At 35.0% G+C, this 22,025-nt stretch overlaps 2 protein-coding genes across 2 annotated transcripts; one reads left to right on the forward strand and one right to left on the reverse strand.

Moving 5' to 3' along the window:
- Positions 1-5,382: 5,382 nt before the first annotated feature.
- Positions 5,383-6,614, forward strand: LOC111374787. The gene is made up of 3 exons (XM_022997524.1): positions 5,383-5,657; positions 5,817-6,317; positions 6,599-6,614. The coding sequence occupies exons 1-3, from the start codon at positions 5,383-5,385 to the stop codon at positions 6,612-6,614; spliced, it is 792 nt and encodes a 263-aa protein (XP_022853292.1).
- A 6,048-nt stretch (positions 6,615-12,662) lies between these two features.
- Positions 12,663-13,284, reverse strand: LOC111374794 (uncharacterized mitochondrial protein AtMg00810-like). The gene is made up of 2 exons (XM_022997533.1): positions 12,947-13,284; positions 12,663-12,804 (listed from the first exon to the last, which is right to left on the reverse strand). The coding sequence occupies exons 1-2, from the start codon at positions 13,282-13,284 to the stop codon at positions 12,663-12,665; spliced, it is 480 nt and encodes a 159-aa protein (XP_022853301.1).
- Positions 13,285-22,025: the final 8,741 nt, after the last annotated feature.

Raw genomic sequence — 22,025 nt, forward strand, 5'->3', positions numbered from 1 at the left:
ACAAACCAAATATGAAGAATAGAGGAGAAAGAGAGAAAACGAATCGATAGCAGCCTCCAAACTTAGTTGCATAATGGAAGATTACAATGATTTATATAGTGCAAAACTAAGGAAATATAATAAGACTAAACTACCCTTAACCTAATTAACTTATTACTTTAATATCCCCTCAAACTCACGATGCTACGACAAGGAGTAACGAGAGTTTGACCAACAAAAAGAGTAAATGATAAATCGAATTTGACTTCGTGGCAAAGTCTAAGCTGCAACGACGGAGAGCAACGAAAGGTAGGGAAATGATGCCGAACCGCAGATAACCAACGAAACCACACAATCTCAGCTAAACCCACTGCAAATAACCAACGAAACCACACAATCTCAGTTAAACCAAACGGATGCAAATTTCAAATTCCAAATGAACTTGACATATCAATTCTAAGAACTGACTATGCCAAATTCCAAACTCCAGATAGACTGGACAAACGAAATTTCTAATCCCATAAACTGGGCAAACAAACGAAATTTCCAAATCCCGTGAACCAAGCATCAATCGAAATTTTCAATCCCACGAATTGGGCACAAATTTCAAATTCAAGCTCGACAAATGCCAAATTCCAGATATAGTGGATCAACACCGAAACAAATTTCCAATCCAAACTAGGTCCAACATTAATTAACCGACCCAATAAGCTGTCTAATACGCCATAAGCAACCCAAACCAATCATAGAAACCAAATTGCTGTCCAAACAAATTTAACCGAAAATTCAGCTCATTCACTATGCTTTCAAAATTCTTAATGAAGCGGCCCAAAAAAAAATAAAATACTGCAGCACAACCCTCTGTCTATAGCCCCATAAGCAAGAACCAAACTCTTCATAGCCCAATAACCACACAATAAAAATACAGGTCCAACCCAACCAAAATAACTTTTGCCCAATTAAATCAACTGGCCCAATCTATCCAACTTCATCTTCTCCAGCTGCCTAGCTATCAGGGGATCCAGTTCCAACCTCTTTAATCTTCGTAGTCTCGAGCTTCTCCTCAATTTCCTTCCAATCTTGTTCCTTCTCTTTAAAAACATCTTCACTTGGCCTTGCCTCTCCGAATGGGTTATTACCCTTTGACTTCACCCCATTCTCACCTTTCTGCCCCTCACCCACGGGCATTGTCCTTGGTTGCAAATTTAACCTCGGCCTGCCACCAATCCCACTGCTCCCCTCCTCTCTTTTCCTCCCCCATGCCTTAGTTATCAGAATATCCTTTCCCAGTATCCAGGAGACAATTTCCGTCTTTGAAGAACACCTTTTTTTTCTACCGATCAATTTTAACCATTAATGTATCAATCCAAAAACTATTTTCCTATATAAAAGATCATCACCCTCTGCCTTCAAACTAGGACCTTTATTTAAACTCTTTTTATAGGATGGCACAGAACAGTTGATTTCATCCCAGCCGGCCATATGACAGAGTCGGTTAACCTAATAAGTTTTGTGCCGCTCGGTGGAGAATGACACCGTGCAAGTTTAACCCAAAATCAAACTCGCTCTGATACCATGTAGAAAACAACAAACCAAAGATGAAGAATGGAGGAGAAAGAGAGAAAACGAATCGATAGCAGCCTCCAAACTTAGTTGCATAATGTAAGATTATAATGGTTTTTATAGTGCAAAACTAAGGAAATATAATAAGACTAAACTACCCTTAACCTAATTAACTTATTACTTTAACACGAGAAACAATATCTTCATTTCATTTCCATTTGAAACGTCGTTTTTCCATGTTACTGAAGGTGAAATTCATTTAAATCCAGCGAAAAAAAATGTCTACAAAGAGGATGCTAATTATCCAAAATGCTTCGGAAGAACTTGGCTTCGAAACCTTGAGAGAAGCTGTCCTTTCACTTAGGCCCGATGACAAGATCATTGTTCTTGCAATTATACATCAGTCCTCATCCACTACAGTTCAAAGTAGAAAATTGCAAGATACAAATTCGTTGATTTGTCGCAAATAGATGTTCATAAGAAATAAGATTATATACCGAAAAGCATGTGAACATTCTTACAAAGTTGCAGATATTGAGAAAATGAGAGACATCAAAAAGGCAATTAAACAGACGCAGGATAAATATTCAAACTGTGCAGAGATTGAAGGGATTCAAATATTGGCTGAAGCACAACAGGTTATCCATCATAACCTTCAACTCATGCAATTTTATTGGCTTCAATGTTTTACCTTCAACATTGAACTATTTCATCTAAAATCTTAAGTTTTTCTTGAGTAATCACTGTCACGTTATCAAATAAATTATAAAAATATTTTTACTTATTGGATAATGCGGGAATAGCCCAGTGATTATATCCATTACAGATGAAAAACTTCCCAAGCATGCTCATTCAAATAATGCAAACAGCAAGTTGCAGCCCCAACCCCCACCAGTCTACCCAGAATTTGTGGATAAATTTTGAAATTTGATGGTGTATACAGGTTGAATTCGAAATAGCAGTTGAGGCGGGGTTTCTGAATGAGGTTGCGGCGGAGTATGCCAAGGAAATGCCAAGGAAATTGAGGCAACACGCGTGGTCCTTCCAAGGTATTATGTAATTTTCATTCTCTATGATATACACATCATGCCTTTTTTTCCTTCCTGTGAGTGTTTAAATGGAGAATAGTTATTCTGATGATGATGCTGAAAGAAAAACTGAGATGCTGCTGGAAGTAAAAAAAAAAAAAAAAATGATGTTGCTGGAGAGAAATTGAGATGTAAAAGAGGGGGTACTTTTAAGTTTGGCCATGTCAAACAATCAATTTTCCACTTTAACCAAAAAAATTTGACATTCACCACAAAAGCCTATTCTTGTATAAAAGATAAAAATACCCTTAAATGAGTTATACAATTACAAAAATAGAAATCTGTTAAAAAGACAAAAATATCCTTAAGTTACAAATTAAAATCCAAACACCTCTCAATTGAGATTTGAAAACGAAGTTACTCTTTTCATCAGTTTACTCTAAAACGATAAAAACTCTTTCATTTTTCATCCACTTCAACCTCAAAATTTCATAAACTTATCAGTTATCAACCTCAACAAAAATATTTCGTTGAATTTCAGTACTTTAATTTGGTAAGTATCTTTTTCTAATATTTAATTTTATTTTTATTGAAGTCGTATATTTTTTTAAATGGTAGAGAAAATAATATTAGAACCGAAATTCAGGCCTGCACCAATCTGACGCCGAAACTCCAAACAGTTTGTAACGGACAAAGACGAAAATGGTAGACGAAGACGCTATTATTGGTCCGTAACGGACCCATGATATGGTCCGTTACAGACCATATGGTTCGGACCCGGACCATTTGGCCGAGTCCGGATCTGCCAATGGGCCCAAATTTTTTTTATTTTTATTTTCTGAATTTATTTTAATTTTTATGTTAAAAATGTAATTAAATATGAAATAAATAATATATATATTAAGATAATTAACGAAATATTTAAAGATAAATTAAATAGAATTTTAATTTTTTTCTTTTTTACTTAAATTTTATATGTTTAGTAATTAAATATACGTTTCAAATAAATAATTGAAAAAGAGTAATTAAATATGAAATAAATAATATCCATTTTAAGATAATTAAAATAATTAAATATGGAAACAATTAATATAATTAATTGAAAAAAGACTTAAATAAAAAATCGAATAAATATTATTTGATCATGGTTCCTCCCCCCCCCCCCCCCCCCCCCCCCCCACCCACCAATTGATCATGGTTCCTCCCCCCCCCAGGAAATCTAAAGAATATTTTGCTATTTTAGCGGCATTGGATTTCAGATTACCTGAAAAGATTGTGATTTTCATTCAAATTCTTCTAATTGCATCTAAAAATGTTGAGTTTCGTTTTAATTGCACTGATTCTTTTTTTGTCACTAATTGTGTTCTGTAGAGTAAAAAACTATGGAACACTTCCAGAACAACAAGCTTGAGTACGTTTTTTATGATTACTATGATGTTGCTGATAATTTTTAATTCGTAATGCAAATATGGTAAAAGCATGTGTCCCAATCTGTTATTTCGAAGAATTTCAAAGGAAAGAAAATGGTCAATGGAAATGGACGAGTGAAGGAGAAGGGGTTGCTGCTATTTCGATAACAAAAAATACATCGTTTACAAAAATGTACAATGAAATATAAAACATGCTTAACGTCGATCTCTCTCAATACGATATGGAATTGAGATTTTTATTTCAAAAGCATTCAACAATTTCGATTCCACCTTTGAAAGTTACTTCTGAAGTGCAAATAGAGCATCTAATTCAATTGAACCAAGGTCGAAAGACGACTCCTATTTGCGTAACTTAGTTGAAGAAAAATATCCCCAAGGGTGAACATGAAGTTTTCGATGGAGAGAATCGTAACGAGAATGATTTTTGGGATACTGTTGAAATTGCTCGTGAGGATGATATGGTTATTCCCGGGACAGTTGCTACTCGCTATGATGTCACCGTTATACAAAAGATTTACGAGGAAGTTCAAGACAATGAGGATGAAAGGTCATTTACAAATCAGGATTTGATTGCTTTATCCAGACAGAGACACGAGTCTGGTGGGAGTTCACATGTTGGGTCGAGTACAGGTCTTCTAATTGTTCGCGTGTAATTCTTGATCATGAAGATTTACATGTCGATCAATTGTTTGACACTAAAAGAGATTTGCAAGAAGCTGTGCGCCGAATTGCAATGAAACATAATTTTGAGTTTAAGGTAAAAAAATCAAACAAGTCTACATACACAATTATTTGTGTGGACAACAATTACAGTTGGCGTTTGAGAGCACAAAGATTGACACAAATGAGTTCTTTATAGTTCGCAAGTATGTGCAGGAACATACTTGTGAAGTGGGTATTCGTCAAAATGATCATAGGCGAGCTCGATCATGATTTATTGGTTGACAGATAATGTACAAGTTTCAGGACCCATGGACGATTTACAGACCTACAGATATCATCAACGACATCCGTCAGGAGTATGGGGTGGTTATGAGTTACTAGAAGGTTTGGAAGGTTAAAGAATGTGCATTAAAAGATTAATGGGTTCGACAGAGAGTTATGCCAAATTGACCAGGTATTGCTACAACATGGTGAGAATTAATTCTGACTCGGCGTTTTTTATTGAAACTAATGGGTAAAATTGCTTCAAGTATTTTTTTATGGCTCTTGGACAATGCATTAGAGGTTTTCGAAATGCGATGCGACCTCTAATTCTAGTTGATTGTACAGCCCTAAAAGTTAGATATGAAGGGAAGTTGATTATTGCTACATGTCAAGATGCTAATATCCAAATTTACCCTCTTGCATTTGGCATTGTCGATGGAGAGATTGATCTAGCAATGTGTTGGTTCTTCACGAAGCTGAGAGAAGTAATTGAGGACATCGAGAACCTTGCATTTGTGACTGACCGGGGGCAGTCAATAATAAATGGTATAGCTAAAGTTTTTTCGGAAGCACATCATGGTTATTGCATGTATTACATTCAGAGCAACCTGAAGACTAGGCACCGGGGCAGTGACATCGTTGCATTGTTTAGAAGAGCTACAGAAATTTATGGCTTTGAAGAGTTTATGAAGTTCGTGGGCGAAATAGAACATCAATCAGAAAGTGCATGGTAATATCTATCAGATATAGGGGTCGAACATTGGGCACGGTCACATTTTTCAGGATGTCGATACAATATGATGACGTTGAATAATGCGAAGTCGCTCAATGCATTATTCAAGAAGGATCGAGAGTTACCAATTCTCGCAATGATTGAACATATTCGTAGCAAGTTGCAACAATGGTTTTATGATCGACGTGAGGAATCCCAGAATTGCACGAGTGTGCTAGCTTCGGCGCAAAAAGATCGACTATTCAAAACTCTGAAAGTGGCAAAAGCTCTATTTGTGGAACCACTAGATCAATTTTGCTTCTCTGTGAAATGCAGGCGTAATGTTGGATACATTGTAGACTTGAATGACAATACCCGCACATGTAGACAATTTCCGTTAGAGAGTTTGCCATGTGCGCATGCTGTCGCAGTGACTATGCATAGAGGATTTCCACCATACAGCTTATGCAGTCATTATTACATGGTTGATTTTTGGAGAGCAGCGTATACCGAAACTATATTTCCTCTATCAAATGAAGTTGAGTTGAAAGTTCCAGATTATATTGTAGCACTTAATAATTTGTTGCCACCTGAAGTTCCACCGCGTACTCCTAGATGTAGACAGACGTCTAGAATACCATCTACAGAAAAGTTTCCACAACTGCGTAAGTGCGGGAGGTGCAGCGCTACAAGACATACACGTCGATTTTGTACAAGTCAGATCTCACTAAACAATTAACCGACAAATGTGTAGTATCTATATAAATCATATGTATTCTCTATTTGTAAGATTTTTTTTATTTTCTCAATTTAAATCGGATGTAATATTTATCACATTGTTTAATTACTATTTTTAACAGTATATTTAAATTAAAAAAATGATTGATTTAAATATTGCGATTTAATAATTGATATATTGCAGCAGTTAAATATTTAATTGGTTATGTATAATTGGTTAGGTATTTCTTTACTTAATTATATTAATTGGTTAAGTAAAAAATTAATTATTTCATATTTAATTAATTATTTCGATTATTTATTTGAATAAAAATAACAGCACTTGCTTCGAGTTTTCATTTAAGTATTTCTTTCATTAATTATCTTTATTTGGCACGTATATTGGAATGTACGTATCTGTACAATCCATCCACGGCTTTCCGCACCTTAGCTATAGCCCAATCGCCCACTTCAACATGCACTCAGACAGAATATATTCATTCCCCTTGCTTAGGAGCTCGTGATGCTCAATATCTACGACACGAATAAACTCAGAGTTTAGGATAACTCGAGTAGGACTGTCATAAGATCTCGGGTATCTCCGAGCTCGATCGCGTAACAATTCCATAGCCAAGTTGATATGCTGAAATAAAAAAACACCAACAAAAAAGATAGAGCCGTTTAAGTAAATAAACCAACAACTTCTATAAACATAACAAACGGAAACTCAAAAAACTTACATCATCGGTGAGCCAAGCTGAGGTCTTCAGTACATCTTCGAACCACTTTTTAGCGTTGGGCACGGTCATATAGCCGATGGTATAGCTATCTCTGAAAAATGAAAAAAAGTTACGAAAAATACAAAAAAAAGAGTAGCAAAATCATAAAATACTTACTTGGACTTAAAGGATTTGAACCAATCATCGAACGCCTTCTGTCTGACCGGGTCGACATCGCGAAAAAGATTGGGGAACGTCCCATCCACAACCCCCCTTCTCTTCGCCTCGGCCGTGTATGGGGAAACGATGTACTATGACGGCAATCTCAATCTCTTACCGACTATCAGCTCTGGCACGTCATTAGCACGCTTCTTACCCTTCGGCGCCTCCATCGCCCCCTTCGACACGAATACTACATCGCCATCCGTCATCTCTGGCATCCTCTCGTCCTCCGCAACCCCCTCATTCCCCTCTACTACCACCTCTGGTGTCCCCTCCGCTACCTTCTCGGTTATCCCCTTCTACACCCTTGTCCCTCCCTCCACTCCCTCTATCTCGGCCTCTTCTGGCACCTCCACCTCGGCCATCCCGACCTCCTCCGGCACCTCCAGCCCCTCCCGACCTCCGACACCAAATAAAAAAACTCATCGATTCATGCGGCCATTGCCCACTAGTCTCGAGGAACACCAGTTTCCCTGACACTCCCTCTGTCATGTCTACTGTTAGAACCGCGAAAGCCTGCTACATTGCCTCGAAGTGTTGCAACCTCAGTATGAAGGTCTCCTATATCTCGTCGCAACACTCCAATCTCATCTTGTAGTGCTACTACCTCTGTCGTAAAATCTCGTCGCAGCACCCCTATCTCCTCTCGTAGTGCTACTACCTCTGTCATAAAATCACGTCGCATCGTTCCCAGCTCCTCTCTAATAATACCAGTCATGTGTGCAAAGAAATCATCTGAATGACGTGTCTAACTGGATGCAAGCGATCCATGTGGGAGGTAGGTGGGTACGAGAGACGGAGATCTCCTCAGAGAATGTGATAATGGCGGTAGAGGTGATCTCATCGGTGGAGGCGACGGAGATCTCATCGGTGGAGGCGAAGGAGATCTCCTAAGTGGAAGTGCTCGTTGTTCTACTGGATGACGCTCATACACAGAGAAGACAATTAATATTAATAATCCACACATGAATATTATAGGTCAGAATAAATAATGATCTTAAATAAACATACCCTATTTCTATCTGGAATGGACTCAAACACTGGATCGTTTTCAGTAGGTGGAACATGTAATTCACGTAAATATATTTGATCCTCCTCTTCCATCAAAACAACCAACTCAGCATGAATTTCGAGCTTACATGTCGTATTTCAATGTGTTAACGAGCATGTATCGAGTCGAGTAAATGTATGTACAATATAAATTGCAAATATATAATACTCACCTGAGGATCGTAGAGGATAGCTGTCAACTCTTTAGCCGATGGCTTCTTATGTGCTCGCCAATGAAGCATTCGTGGGCAGCTGGTCTCCCTTCTGATCGCCCATTTGCTACCCAAAGCGGGGATAGCCTCATATGCCTACAACTGCAACAATTAAAAAAAAAAACTTTACTTATACATTTAATAAAAAAATTTAACATGCATTACATTAAGTTGAATATTTACCTGCAAAGCCATGCAAAAGCCATATACATCATATTTGCGCTTGCCCCTCTCCGATTTCGACATAGTATGTACCCTCCTAAATACGTTGAGCGTATCGATGTAACATCTCCGACCCCATGAAAAGCTATTGAAAGAATCGATATCATCAACATCCAATCAAAAAAGGTCAATCGACGTCCTACGATGTTGACACCTCAATATACTCTCCAGTATATACACAAATCCTAACTTCAGCTTGTCTAACACGTGATTGCATCTCCTAAATGTGTCCTCTAACTGTGGTGGTGTAACCGGCCCTTTACCTCCAAAATATAAATCCAATAACCTTTTATTTGGTATAATACGAGCTCTCGCTTCTTCTCCAGTACATCTCAAGTCTGTAATGAGGGTAAATTCAAGGATCGAGAATCTCAATACCTTCCCATCCCCCATAGCAAAATAAAGCTGATTGTCATCGACTGGTTTAAGCAGCCGAAATAATAAAGAATCAATAATCTGTCCGGAAAACTTCACGTCCTTCAATGGATAGAAGGACCATAAAAACGATCGATGGAGTATGTCGATGTGCTCCTCATCCAGCCACTCATTCACTATCGCATAGCTGAAAAAATTACAATACGTCGTAACTTTTTCCAAATGAGTTCTCAAATCGTTGTTCATATGATATTCTATCCTACAAAAATAATACATGTTAAAATCATATACAAGAGATTATAAATAAAATATCGTATATTCATATTTAACCAATCATATTTCATATTAATAAAACAATAAATAGATTCATCTAATCACATATTAAAACAGTTAAACAAAAAAATTTCTACATATTTGATTATTTAATATTTCTTTAAAAATTATATTTTGTTAATTATCTGAATATATATATTATTTATTTCATTTTTAAATATTCTATTTCGATTATTTATTTGAATAAAAATAATAATATTTAATTTAATTTTTTATTTAACTATTTCTTTAATTAATTATCTTAATTGGTTAAGTAAAAAAATTATTATTCAATTTAATTTATTCTTTAAATAATTCGTTAATTATGTCTATTATTTATTTCATATTTAATTACTCTATTTCGATTATTTATTTGAATAAAAATAATAATATTTAATTCGATTTTTCATTTAAGTATTTCTTTAATTAATTAATTATATTAATTGTTTCCATAATTAATTATTTTAATGGTCTTAAAATGTATATTATTTATTTTATTTTTAATTACTCTATTTCGATTATTTATTTGAAATGTATATTTAATTACTAAATATATATTTAAGTAAAAAAGAAAAAAAATAAAATTATATTTAATTTATCTTTAAATATTTCGTTAATTATCTTAATATATATATTATTTATTTCATATTTAATTACTCTATTTTGATCATTTATTTGAATACAAATAATAATATGTAATTCGATGTTTCATTTAAGTATTTCTTTAATTAATTAAATTAATTGGTTAAGTAAAATAATATTATTCAATTTAATTTATTCTTTACATATTTGGTTAATTATCTTAGTATGTATATTATTTATTTCATATTTAATTACTCTATTTCGATTATTTATTTGAATAAAAATAATAATATTTATTCAATTTTTCATTTAGGTCTTTTTTCAATTAATTATATTAATTGTTTCCATAATTAATTATTTTAGTTGTCTTAAAATGTATATTATTTATTTCATATTTAATTACTCGATTTCGATTATTTATTTGAAACGTATATTTAATTACTAAACATATATTTAAGTAAAAAAGAAAAAAAAATTAAAATTCTATTTAATTTATATTTAAATATTTCGTTAATTATCTTAATATATATATTATTTATTTTATATTTAATTACGTTTTTTAACATAAAAATTAAAATAAATTTAGAAAATTAAAAAAAATTCGGGGTTCGAACCATATGGTCCGTGATGGTCCGTTACAGACCATGCTATTATGGTCCGTAACAGACCCATCTTGTTCGTAATGGACCGTCCCGGGACGGTCTGTTACAAGCTGGAGCTCGTCGGAAAACTCCATTTTCGACGAGCTCCGTCTCATTTTTTCACTTTTTTCAACATTTCAACTTCAAATTCGATCTTTTCTTCCATTTTAACCATAAAAAATTAAATTTAACTCATATTCAAATCATAAACATTCAAACTTTCATATATTCAAAGTAATTATTTATATGAGAACATGTCTAACCTTCCAGAAAATGGCTATCTCCGAGTGATCGAGGTGCGTCCAGTCTTGGTCGAAGTGGGTCAAGCCCGGGTCATCTGTAGGCGGCGTGGATCTAGACTACTTTTTTTTCTCTCTATTTACCTCTTCTCTTCTTTCCAAATGAGGGTATTTTCAACCCTTTAGATTTTGTTCACACTTTTTTTCTTTTTCTCTTTTTTTACAAAAAATTTGGTCAAAGGCCCTTATGAAAAAGTGGCCGGGTGGAGCAGCCATTGGCCACCATTTCCTCTGTAAAAGAGCTGAAAGTTCACTTCTTTATATAAAAAACGTTGTTTTTTTACATACATACATCCCCTTTGATAAGTTTTCAACTACTCTACCTACTACATAAGACTTCAGATTTTTACACCATATATTCTACAAAAAGTACAGACAACTTTGCTTAGGAGAGTGTATTCAATCGGGACTTTTGAAAACTTTCATGAACTTTTTTTAAATGATAACTTTTGTGGGCTTCGTGGATTTTTTAAAAATTTGTATGGAATTAATGGAAGTCTTTCGTAGATTTCTATGGATTTTCATTTTAAAATTTTTGTAGACTTTTGTGGATTTCAAAAGACTTTTGAAAACTTTCGTTTGAAATAGAATTCACATGAATTTGATATGAAATTCTCATATACGAGGTGTTCATTCCTATAATTCTCCTTTTCCTTCCCCTTTGTCTTCCCATGTATTAAAAAAAATTGAAAAAATAAAAATTTAAGACCTTAATTAAATAATTAATAATCAAAACTATACATATATATAGTTATTTCATATAAAATTTTATAATTTAATGAAAAAAATAATATCTTTCACATAAAATGAATGAAAAAAGAAAAAAAAATGTTATAAGAATCCAATTTTAATTTTTTCATAGAAAATCGAGATAAATAATAAGAGAGAGAAATACAACTAAATGAAATCTAATAAATAGAAAAAAAATAAATTTTAACACGTCCCTAGAAGGTTAAAGGAAAGAAAGATTGGGAAAAAAAGTTTTTATCTTATTTATTTTTATTTTTATTTTTATTTTTAAAGTCTCCCAAAATCTCGTGATTAATGAGAGACAAATTTTATGATTTTATATGATATTTTCTGTTTAAAAGTTAGTACTCCAGAAGCTTTTATAAAAGTCTCGAGAAGTCATTAAAATTTGAATACCCAAAGACTTTTATAGACTTCTAAAAAGTTTTAATTGAATACACTGTAACTTTTAGATACTTTTTAAAAGTCTATAAAAGTCTTAATTAAATACACTGTAACTTTTAGAGAGTCTAAAAAAGTTTCAATTGAATACTCATAAACTTTTTAAATCCCAAAAATTCATTAAAAGTCTCAATTGGATACACCCCCCTTAAATTAAGTTAAAACCATACATTACAAAAGTCATTGCATCAGTAAAAGTCACTGCCCTGTACAGCAAAAAGGTCATTATATCAACACTCCTCCTTGAGCATTTTGCTGGAGACTCCAAGCATTGATCTTAAACATTCAAATCTAACTTTAGGAAGAGCTTTTGTGAAGATATATGCAATCTGATTCTCTGAACAGCAATATTGAAGACTGATTTCTTCATTTTTCTTAGCCTCCCTCACAGCATGGTACTTGATCTTTATGTGCTTTGCTTTTCCATGATGAACTGGATTCTTAGACATAGCTATAGCAGACTTATTGTCCCATTAAATCTCTATAGCCTAATCTGGAATAAATCACATAAAAATTTTCTGAGCCAAATAGCTTGATTTGCAGCTGCTGCTGTGACTATATATTCTGCCTCGGCAATGGATTGCGAAACAACTTCTTGCTTTCTCGAATTCCATGAAAATATGCTTGAACCAAAAGAAAAACAATACCCCAAAGTGCTTCATATCATCCACACTACCTGCCCAGTCACTATCAGAATAGCCCCTCAAACATCCATCTACAGATTTTTTGAACTACACTCCAAAACCAGTGGTTTCTTTTAAGTACCTCAAGACTCGTTTTGCTGTTTTGAAATGGATATCACTTGGAGAATGCATAAACCTTGAAAGAAGACTCATTGTAAACATCAAGTCTGGCCTTGTTGAAGTCAAGTACAACAAGTTTCCAATTAAACGTCTATAAGTACCTTCATTCGCCTTTCCTCCCCCATATTCTTTTGAAAGTTTTTCATTAACTCCAAGAGGCACTTCAGTTGGTTTGCAATTTTCCATCTTAAATTTCCTCAAAATTTCCTCCGCATACTTGTTTTGAGAGATGAATATACCATGGTCAGTTTGATTAATCTCCATGCCAAGAAAGTAGCTCATAACTCCACGATCTGTCATTTCAAATTATAGCTTCATTTCATCCCTAAAGTTTTTCATCTCCATTTCATCTTCTCCTGTTAACAACAAGTCATCCACATATAGAGAAATTATTAAAACAACTAAATTTTCCCTCTTTTTTACATAAAGAGTGGCTTCATTTTGACTTCTTTGAAATCCTTTTTGTTGAAGATAACCATCAATTTTGCTATACCATGCTCTAGGTGCTTGTTTTAAATCATAGAGCGCTTTTTTTCAATTTGTAAACTTTGTCCTCCTTTCCAGCAATGATGAACCCCGTTGGCTGCTCTACATATATCTCATCCTTCAATGTGCCATTCAAGAAAGCAGATTTAACTTCCAACTGATATACTTTCCAACTCCTCATGGCTGCAAGTGCAAGTAATAGTCTTATTGTTTCCAATCTTGCAACTGGAGCAAATGTTTCACAATAGTCAACTCCAAGTTTTTGTGAATATCCCTTTACTACAAGTCTTGCCTTATGCTTGTAGATTGAGCCATTCGAATTCAATTTTGTTCTGTAAACCCATTTGACTCCAATGACTTGTTTATGAGTTGGTTTATCAGTAAGCTCCCATGTTTTATTTTTTTCAATCATCGTTATTTTATCTTGCATAGCATCTCTCCATTCTTGACCACCAGCTGCTTCTTTATAACATGTGGGCTCAATCATAGCCATTCTACAATTTTCATAAATCTCAGCCAACGATTTAGTTTTTTGAACTGGTGATTCGGAAGAAGTAGCAGAAGAATTATCAGATTCTCTATCTGAAATTTCAGGAATGGGTTCTTCATTTTCTGTTGCAACTATATCTTGAACCTCAATACTAGATTGCTTTTCAACCTTTGCCTCTTCCCAATTCCAACTAGCATTTGCATCAACCTTTACATCTCTACTTATAATAATTTCTTCCTTTTCAAGGTTAAAGATTCTATAACCTTTTGATTTAGAGTTATACCCCAAAAAAATTCCTTTCTTTGCCATTTCATGAAGCTTATCTCTTTTCACATTAGGAATATGAAAATAACATACTGAACCAAAGATTTTGATGTGACTTGCCGAAGGTTTTGTTCCAGTCCACACTTCAATTGGAGTTTTATCTTGCACAGCCTTAGTTGAAAGTCTATTTTGCAAATACACAGCGGTATAGACAGCCTCTGCCCAGAATTTCTTAGGAAGTTTTTTTTTTTTTTTCCAAAAATCATACATCTTGCCATTTTCATCACTGTTCTATTTTTCCTTTTTGAAACACCATTTTGTTTAGGCGTATATGCCACTGTTAGTTTCCGTTCTACACCTTCATCTTCACAAAATTTATCAAATTCTTTTGATGTATATTCCATTCCCCGATCTGACCTCAACTTCTTCAACTTGTAACCAGTTTGAGTTTCCACCAGATTCTTGAATTTTTTGAAAATGGAGAAAACTTGATACTTTCTACTCCTGAAATACACCTATGTCATTCTTGAGTAATCATCAATAAAAAGAATGAAATATTTGTTTTCACTCAATGAAGGAGTTCGCATTGGTCCACAAACATCAGTGTGGACTAGTTCCAATTTTTCCCTAGCTCTTGCACCACTTGAGGGAAAAGAAAGTCTATGTTGTTTTCCCAATTGGAAACATTCACATACATCTTTACTCAAATTTATGAGAGGTAAATCTCTAACCATTCCCTTTTCATAAGAAAGTTTGAGTGATGACAAGTTAAAGTGCCCAAATCTTTTGTGCCAAAGCCAAGTTTCATCAAGATTACTTCTATAAGCATGTGAACTAAGGCAAGAAGAACAATTTAGTGGAAAGCTGTGATTTTTCACTTCAACATTAAATAGCTCTGCTCCACATGAATCATCTATCTTACAACATTTATTTTTAAACATCAAGCAATATCCTTTTATCCATCATTTGAGCCACACTTAAAAGATTTTGATCCAAATTTGGAACTAACAAGATATTTGAAATAAGCTTAGTACCTTTACCTGTATGCACAGCAATAGTCCATTTGCCTTTAGCATTGACATATTGTGCATTCCCCATCTTTACTTTGATCTTGACTGAAGTGTCCAAAGTAGCGAATAGATTAGCATCAAATGTCATATGATTGGTACACCCACTATCAATATACCAATCTGTGCTCATTCTTGGTTGTGATTGTTGTGAAGTCATAAACAAATGTTCTTCTTGCTTGTCAATAAAACGAGCTGTTTGAACTTGTTTATCTCCTTGGCCTTGTGGAGTTTCTTGATTTTGTTTTATCCTGCAATACCTTTCAATATGCCCAAAATTTTTACAAAACCTGCATTGCTTCTTGCCTTTGTGCCAACAATCATTTTCCAAGTGATTTGTTCTGTTGCAAATTTTGCAATGTGGATATTTTCGTCTTCTATCAACTTCTTTTGTGGTAACCTCAACTCTTTCACCTTTGTAATCTTTTCCAGCAGGTTGGTTCCTCAAAGGCTCGTTTCTTGTAGGAAATGTATTTGCTTTATGCCTCACTTGGAAAGCTTCTTCAAGAGACTCCTCACTTCTTTTACTAGTTCTTTGTTCATATGCTTGTAGAGACCCAATAACCTCAGTCACAGTCAACTTTCTGAGATCCTTTGATTCTTCAATAGCTGAAATTTTTTATTCAAACTTTTCAGGCAAACTAATCAAGATTTTTTCAATTATTCTTTGATCATAAATTTTTTCTCCATAAAACTTCATCTAGTTCACAACCTCTATGAGTTTTGAAGAATACTCCTTGATAGAATGTGCTTCAGTCATCTTCAACATCTCAAAATTTTCTCCTCAACATTTGCAGCTTCACTGTCCTAACTCTTTTTGTGCCTTGAAACTCCTCCTGCAACAAATCCCATGCCTTTTTTGCTATGGTTACAGCAACAATTCTTGTAAAAATATTTTCTGATACAGCAGAAAGGATGAATGAAAGAGCATTATAATTTTTGGTAAAGTCTTCTTTTTGTTGTTTAATTTGTGCTATAGTTTGATCTTGTGCCTCGTTTACAGGCTCAAAACCCTTTTCTACAGTTTCCCATAGATCATAAGCCATCAAGAAGGCTTTCATCTTTACTGCCCAAAAATAATAACTTTCTCTAGTGAAAATAGGAGGTGCAGGCAAAGAAACACTTGTTGTTGCCATGAAAACTATTTTCTCAGACCCTTAAGATCATAAATGCTCTAATACCATGTGAATGTTTGAATGGAGAAGAGTTCTTTTGATGATGATGCTGAAAGAAAAACTAAGATGCTGCTGGAAGTAAAAAAAAAATGATGTTGCTGGAAAGAAATTGAGATGTAAAAGAGCAGAAAGTTCACTTCTCTATATAAAAAACGTGTGTTTTTTTTACATACACACATCCCCTTTGATAAGTTTTCAACCACTCTACCTACTACATAAGACTTCAAATTTTTACACCATCTATTCTACAAAAAGTACAGACAACTTTGCTTAAATTAAGTTAAAATCATACATTACAAAAGTCATTGCATCAGTAAAAGTTATTGCCCTGTACAGCAAAAAGGTCATTATATCAACACTTCCATTTTCTTTATCGCCCTTGCATGCAGATTTTCCCAATCAGGGAAGAAGAGCTTAGGTTTATAAAATTGAATCGTCATTTTCCAATCGTAGCAACTTCAGGTGCTGAAGTGCATACAAGTAGTAGAAACTGTGACATTGTACACAAGTTGTTTGACAAAATGTCTGATAAACTCCTACCAAGTTCACCATTTCTAGAAGGACCCAGAAGGATGGAGAAGAAAGTGCAGCAACTAATTCTGTTATTATTGGAAGTTGTGGAGGATAAGTAGTTAGAAAGAATCTATAATTAAAGTGGCGTCCAGTTGTACAAGGGGAGGAATTGAGTGAATGGAGTGAGGCTTAGGAGAGAGTGGCCTTCTCAAAAGGCTGCTTGTATCTTTTCTCTATTTTCTGTAATTTTCATTCAATCAATACAAAGTATCTTTGTCGTCATATTCATCTTTTCATTGCAATTACAAATGGTTCCTACCAAAATGGTACCAGAGCAATCATTTTGGCCTGGGACGAGTTAATTAAATGATTGATTATTAACATTTACCTTTAGTTATGTTATTAGTTGCTTATCCAGAATTAAAAAGTTGCACATTAGTCACTCACATTTAAACAAAGTAACTCATTCATCATCCATATCAATTTTGTTAGTCTACGTGGACAAAAAAAATCCACATGACATATGGAAATCCTACATGGGATCTAACATTATTAAAAATGACGGCCGAACAAAACAAAATCAATTCAAAAGCATTTTCTCTTAAGATGGGAAGAATGTTCTTTATCTTTTCCATGTCCATCCAGTTCTAAATTTTCCCAATCTTCACAGCCAAAAATCAATTTCTTTCCCCACAATTCATCCCGAGATTGGCTTCTCATCAATTGAATCTGAAATCAAGAAACAATATCTCCTTCCCAAGTTTGTTGAGAAAATGCAACCAACCTGTTGCTTCTGGAATTCATTTGTTAACCTTCTATTTTCCATGTCTGTATATGAGCATGGTCCTTCCTACATTGCTTTCATTATTTATGTAAGAGGTCCTAAATTATATCCCTTTAGTATCTATGTTAAAAATTAAAAACTGGCAGCTATGTAACAGAAGAATGCCCTCAAAGAAAGCTGACGAAAGGAGCGAAATCTTATGAATTCGAAGAAAATAATGGAAAGCTTCTTGCAGAAGGAAGAAAATCCAAAGAAAGTAAGTTATTTGATAAAAAAAAATTGAGATGTAGGATACAGAGTTGCTGAAATCCTCAAATATCCTCAAAAAAAAATCCTTGAAATGCTCTCGAATCTTCTTGGGGTCAATAGGCTGACCCGACGATTGATGCCAAGGGTTATCAGGTTCGATCCATGGTACATATTGGTGAGAATGAGTGTGGAGAAATTGTGGTGCGATTTTGGAGGTGGAAGCAGCGGTTGCCACGCGGCAAGCACAATCTTGAAGTAAAACGGGCAGTTAACTTGATCCTCCTTTGTTCAAAAAATGGGGGCCAAGTGCTCTGCCATTATTGCTTATTGATTGAATTGAGTATTGATTATCACACACCGTCAGGAAGAGCCGGACAGGAAGGAAAAGGAGGTTGTAGTCACTTCGTCGGAGCCCACCCTTAATTTTGAAATCCCACCAAAAATTGAAGAAATCGAATTGAGTAAAGAAGATTGGAATCACAAAGAGGAATTAGGGAAGGCAGGGGCACAAAATCGTCGACTCGAAATGCCAATTTCTAAGGTAATTGCAGCTCGATTGCTGGCAAATTATGAAGTGACGATGGAAGACACTGTAATTAATGGGCTGAAAAATGAGCAGATCAGGGAAAGGAAATTATTAGATTTAGTGGGTCTGGACATTGACAGGAAACGGGCCCAATAAGTAAACTACAAGATTTCATTTAAACAAGTGCAAGACGTAATGGGCATAAATAAAGTGAAGGAGCCTATTATTAAGGTTACCTAATATGAAAATCCAGCTACCTTATTCGTGATAATAGAAGAGATAGGAGAAATAGTTTGGGAGATCGATGAAAATGGATTTGGATGGGCAGGTGGTGACAAAATCGGATGGATTTTCAATACCAATAATTATGTGGAGGTGGGTGACACATAGTTGCAAAAGAAAAGGGGGTCAAGGAGTTGATCAATGATAGGACGTTCCACCATTGTACCCGAATTCACCAGTTTCGTTTCTTGGAAAACTCGCAAAGGGCTGCAACCAATTATGGAATTTTTTGGGACAAGATACTACTCGTAATTAATAGGTCTACCAATTTTTTGGGATGGACATATTCATTTTCTGCTCGAGTTGTGACAGGCATGGCAAAGGAAATAGTTCGATTGTATAGAATTTTGGAAATTGGCCTTCATTTTCCACCTTGGGGACAAGGTGAATTTTGGGGAGTATTGATAAACTCCTACCAGTTTCACCAATTCTAGAAGGACGGGATGGAGAAGAAAGTACGACAACTAATTCTCTTATTATGACAAGTTGTGGAGGAGAAGTAGTTAGAAAGAATCTATAATTAAAGTTCCATAATTAAATTGGCATCCACTAGTACAAGGGGAGTAATTGAGTGAATGAAGTGAGACTTAGGAGAACGGCCTTCTCGAAAGGCTGGTTGTATCTTTTTTCTATTTTCTGTAGTTTCCATTCAATCAATACAAAGTATCTTTGCTGTCATATTCATCTGTTCATTGCAATAACAGATGGTTCCTATCAATGTCTGACTCAAATCATCCTTCCATGTGTTTTCTTGAGGAACTAAGAATAAAAAATTCTTTCTAGAACTTGTTTTGACAGGAATGGGATGTGGCTTCAATGCCACAATCTAACAGGCAGCCATAGTCACCGACAGTAACCAATTACAACACGTACCACAACAGGATGTCCCTTGACATGGAGATTATCACCTTAGTAGAGTACTCTTAAGATTCATTTTCAGTTTTCAAAATTGATAAGTAAAATTTCATTTTGTACAGGTCACGCCATTTAAGAGTCCGGAGATCAGCAGAAACCTAAGTAAGCCTTCAATTGTATGGTCTCAGAGCTCAAATTCAATGTCGCCCACAACTCTTGCTGCTCATACTTCCAAAGATGAGTAGAAGTTTTAGATGTTCTTCTTCAACCTTCAGTAGCAAAAATCTAGTCAAAGTCGGGAGACAAGCACAAGCTAAGGTATAACAAGTCTAGCCTTGCAAACTCTCGCGATTTTTCATATGAGACAAGCCTAATCACTAGTGATGGGGGAGATTTGTAATCGAATGAAAGCCTTAAGTCGGGAGTCCTTCTTTACCCCTCAGAAGAACGAACAATGTATGAAGTAGAGCAGGCTAGCCTTTCTTGATTGTACTGGATGGGTAAGTCGAAAGACAAGCTGAGCAAAAAGACAAACAATCCTTTTCTAGTAGGCCTTAGCTCAAAGTTGTAAGACGAACAAAGGCAAGTGATGTGAAGTTGTAAGTAAAGGAATTTAAACCAGCTCAACTAAGCCGATCGACAGTTGCACTGAATCAATCACTTTTGGACTGATTGGCACAATATTGATCAACCAAGTAGCAGATGATACATGTCCTCGACCCCCTCAACAAAAGGACATTCACTCCTAAGATGTGGACTTTGGACTTTCTCACTCTATCTATACACATGCACGAAGACAAACTTCACTGTATCTCATATTCATTGATATTATTCGAAATGGATCACCATCAAACTTGGCAGTGGTTACAGTTGGGGTTGAGGCTGAGGTTGCTCTGCATCTGGTTTCTAGTTATAAAGATGAAGAATTGTCCTAATATTTGGGAAATCCAATCTGTCCCTCGTGACGTCGCTAGGAATTGCCCACCATTTTTGGACGTCAACAGCTATAATGATATTGTGACAATGATAGGTCATAATATCACATCATTACATTATCATCATGATTACTTTTTAATTATCATGTCATAATTATCATATTGTTTTTCGCCCTCCTCATTAGGTTTATCATATCATCAGCTCAGTCGAAGGAGTCCATGTATTAGCACCATAAGAGACTACAAATGTCTAAATTAAACATCATGAAATTGTATGAAATTCTTCTTTTTTCATATGACATTACATACGTATATAATAAATGAAATTGCTTAAAAATTGTAGAATGCATGAATCTGACTAAGTGTTAACATGTGTCGAAAATTTGGTTGTCAAATCTAAGAATTTCAATAGCTTATCATTCTCTGAGTTAGACAAACTCTACTTTATAATTCTGTATTTTATTGTTCTAAACTTTTAGTACAGTTCTTATGTTTGTGTTCATATTGCAAGAGGTTCTCAGCCTTGTAAGGAGAGAAAAATCAAGAGTACTTTGGTAATAACCCCCTCAGAGAGAGACTATTGCACGTTAAGCAAGCAGAATTTGTTTTCTCTGGACCTCAATTATCTTCGAAAATAGCTAATCGCAGTAATAGAGTATGCACTCTATTATGCACACTATTGCCTTTTGACTTTGCTGTATTAATTATTATTGAGCCAAGTTAATTCACTTGTATTTGTCATACAGGAAAAGGTGGCCCCAACATCCGACTACTGACCCAGAACCCCCCAAGAAGATTTGTACTAGAAGGAGTTCTGACACAAGTTCAAGCATTCTACCCCTACGAAAGTCACATGGTTTCCTCCATTTAAAAAGGGTGTCTTCCAGTAGCTCTCCTCTCTTCCTTCGAAGAAACAAAGGGTGGAAGATCAGCCCTCCATTAGCATAAAACCCTCTTTTTTGGACAGTTTTAATGTTGAACTTGAGGTCTCAAGACACAGTTAATAGCATCATCAGGAAATTCTATGTTCAGAAACGGTTCGAGAAGTTGCAGGGGCTTGAGGACAGTCAGGTCAAGATTGGAGCCCCTAGAAACATGGTGAAGGCCATGGTTTATACCATTGAAGACAAAGAGAGGTCTTCTAAGCTTTCGAGAAAAACTGAAGGTTTGGTTGATGAGAATGCTAAGCTGCTAAAAAATGTTGGTGAACTGGAAGATGAACTAAGTATTCTGAATAATTTGAAATCCAAAATGCGAACTAGGCTGAATAGGCGTGATGCCAAGATCGTTAAACTAAATGCTAAGGTTTCGGCCAGGGAGGATGAAACTGATATGGCAAAGAACTGATGGGGCGGGGCGGGCGCCCCGAACCCGCCCCGTGAAAAAAAAAAATAATAATAATATATATATATATA

The sequence above is a fragment of the Olea europaea genome, chromosome 2 (genome assembly GCF_002742605.1).
Source record: "Olea europaea var. sylvestris chromosome 2, O_europaea_v1, whole genome shotgun sequence".
Taxonomy (NCBI): domain Eukaryota; kingdom Viridiplantae; phylum Streptophyta; class Magnoliopsida; order Lamiales; family Oleaceae; genus Olea; species Olea europaea.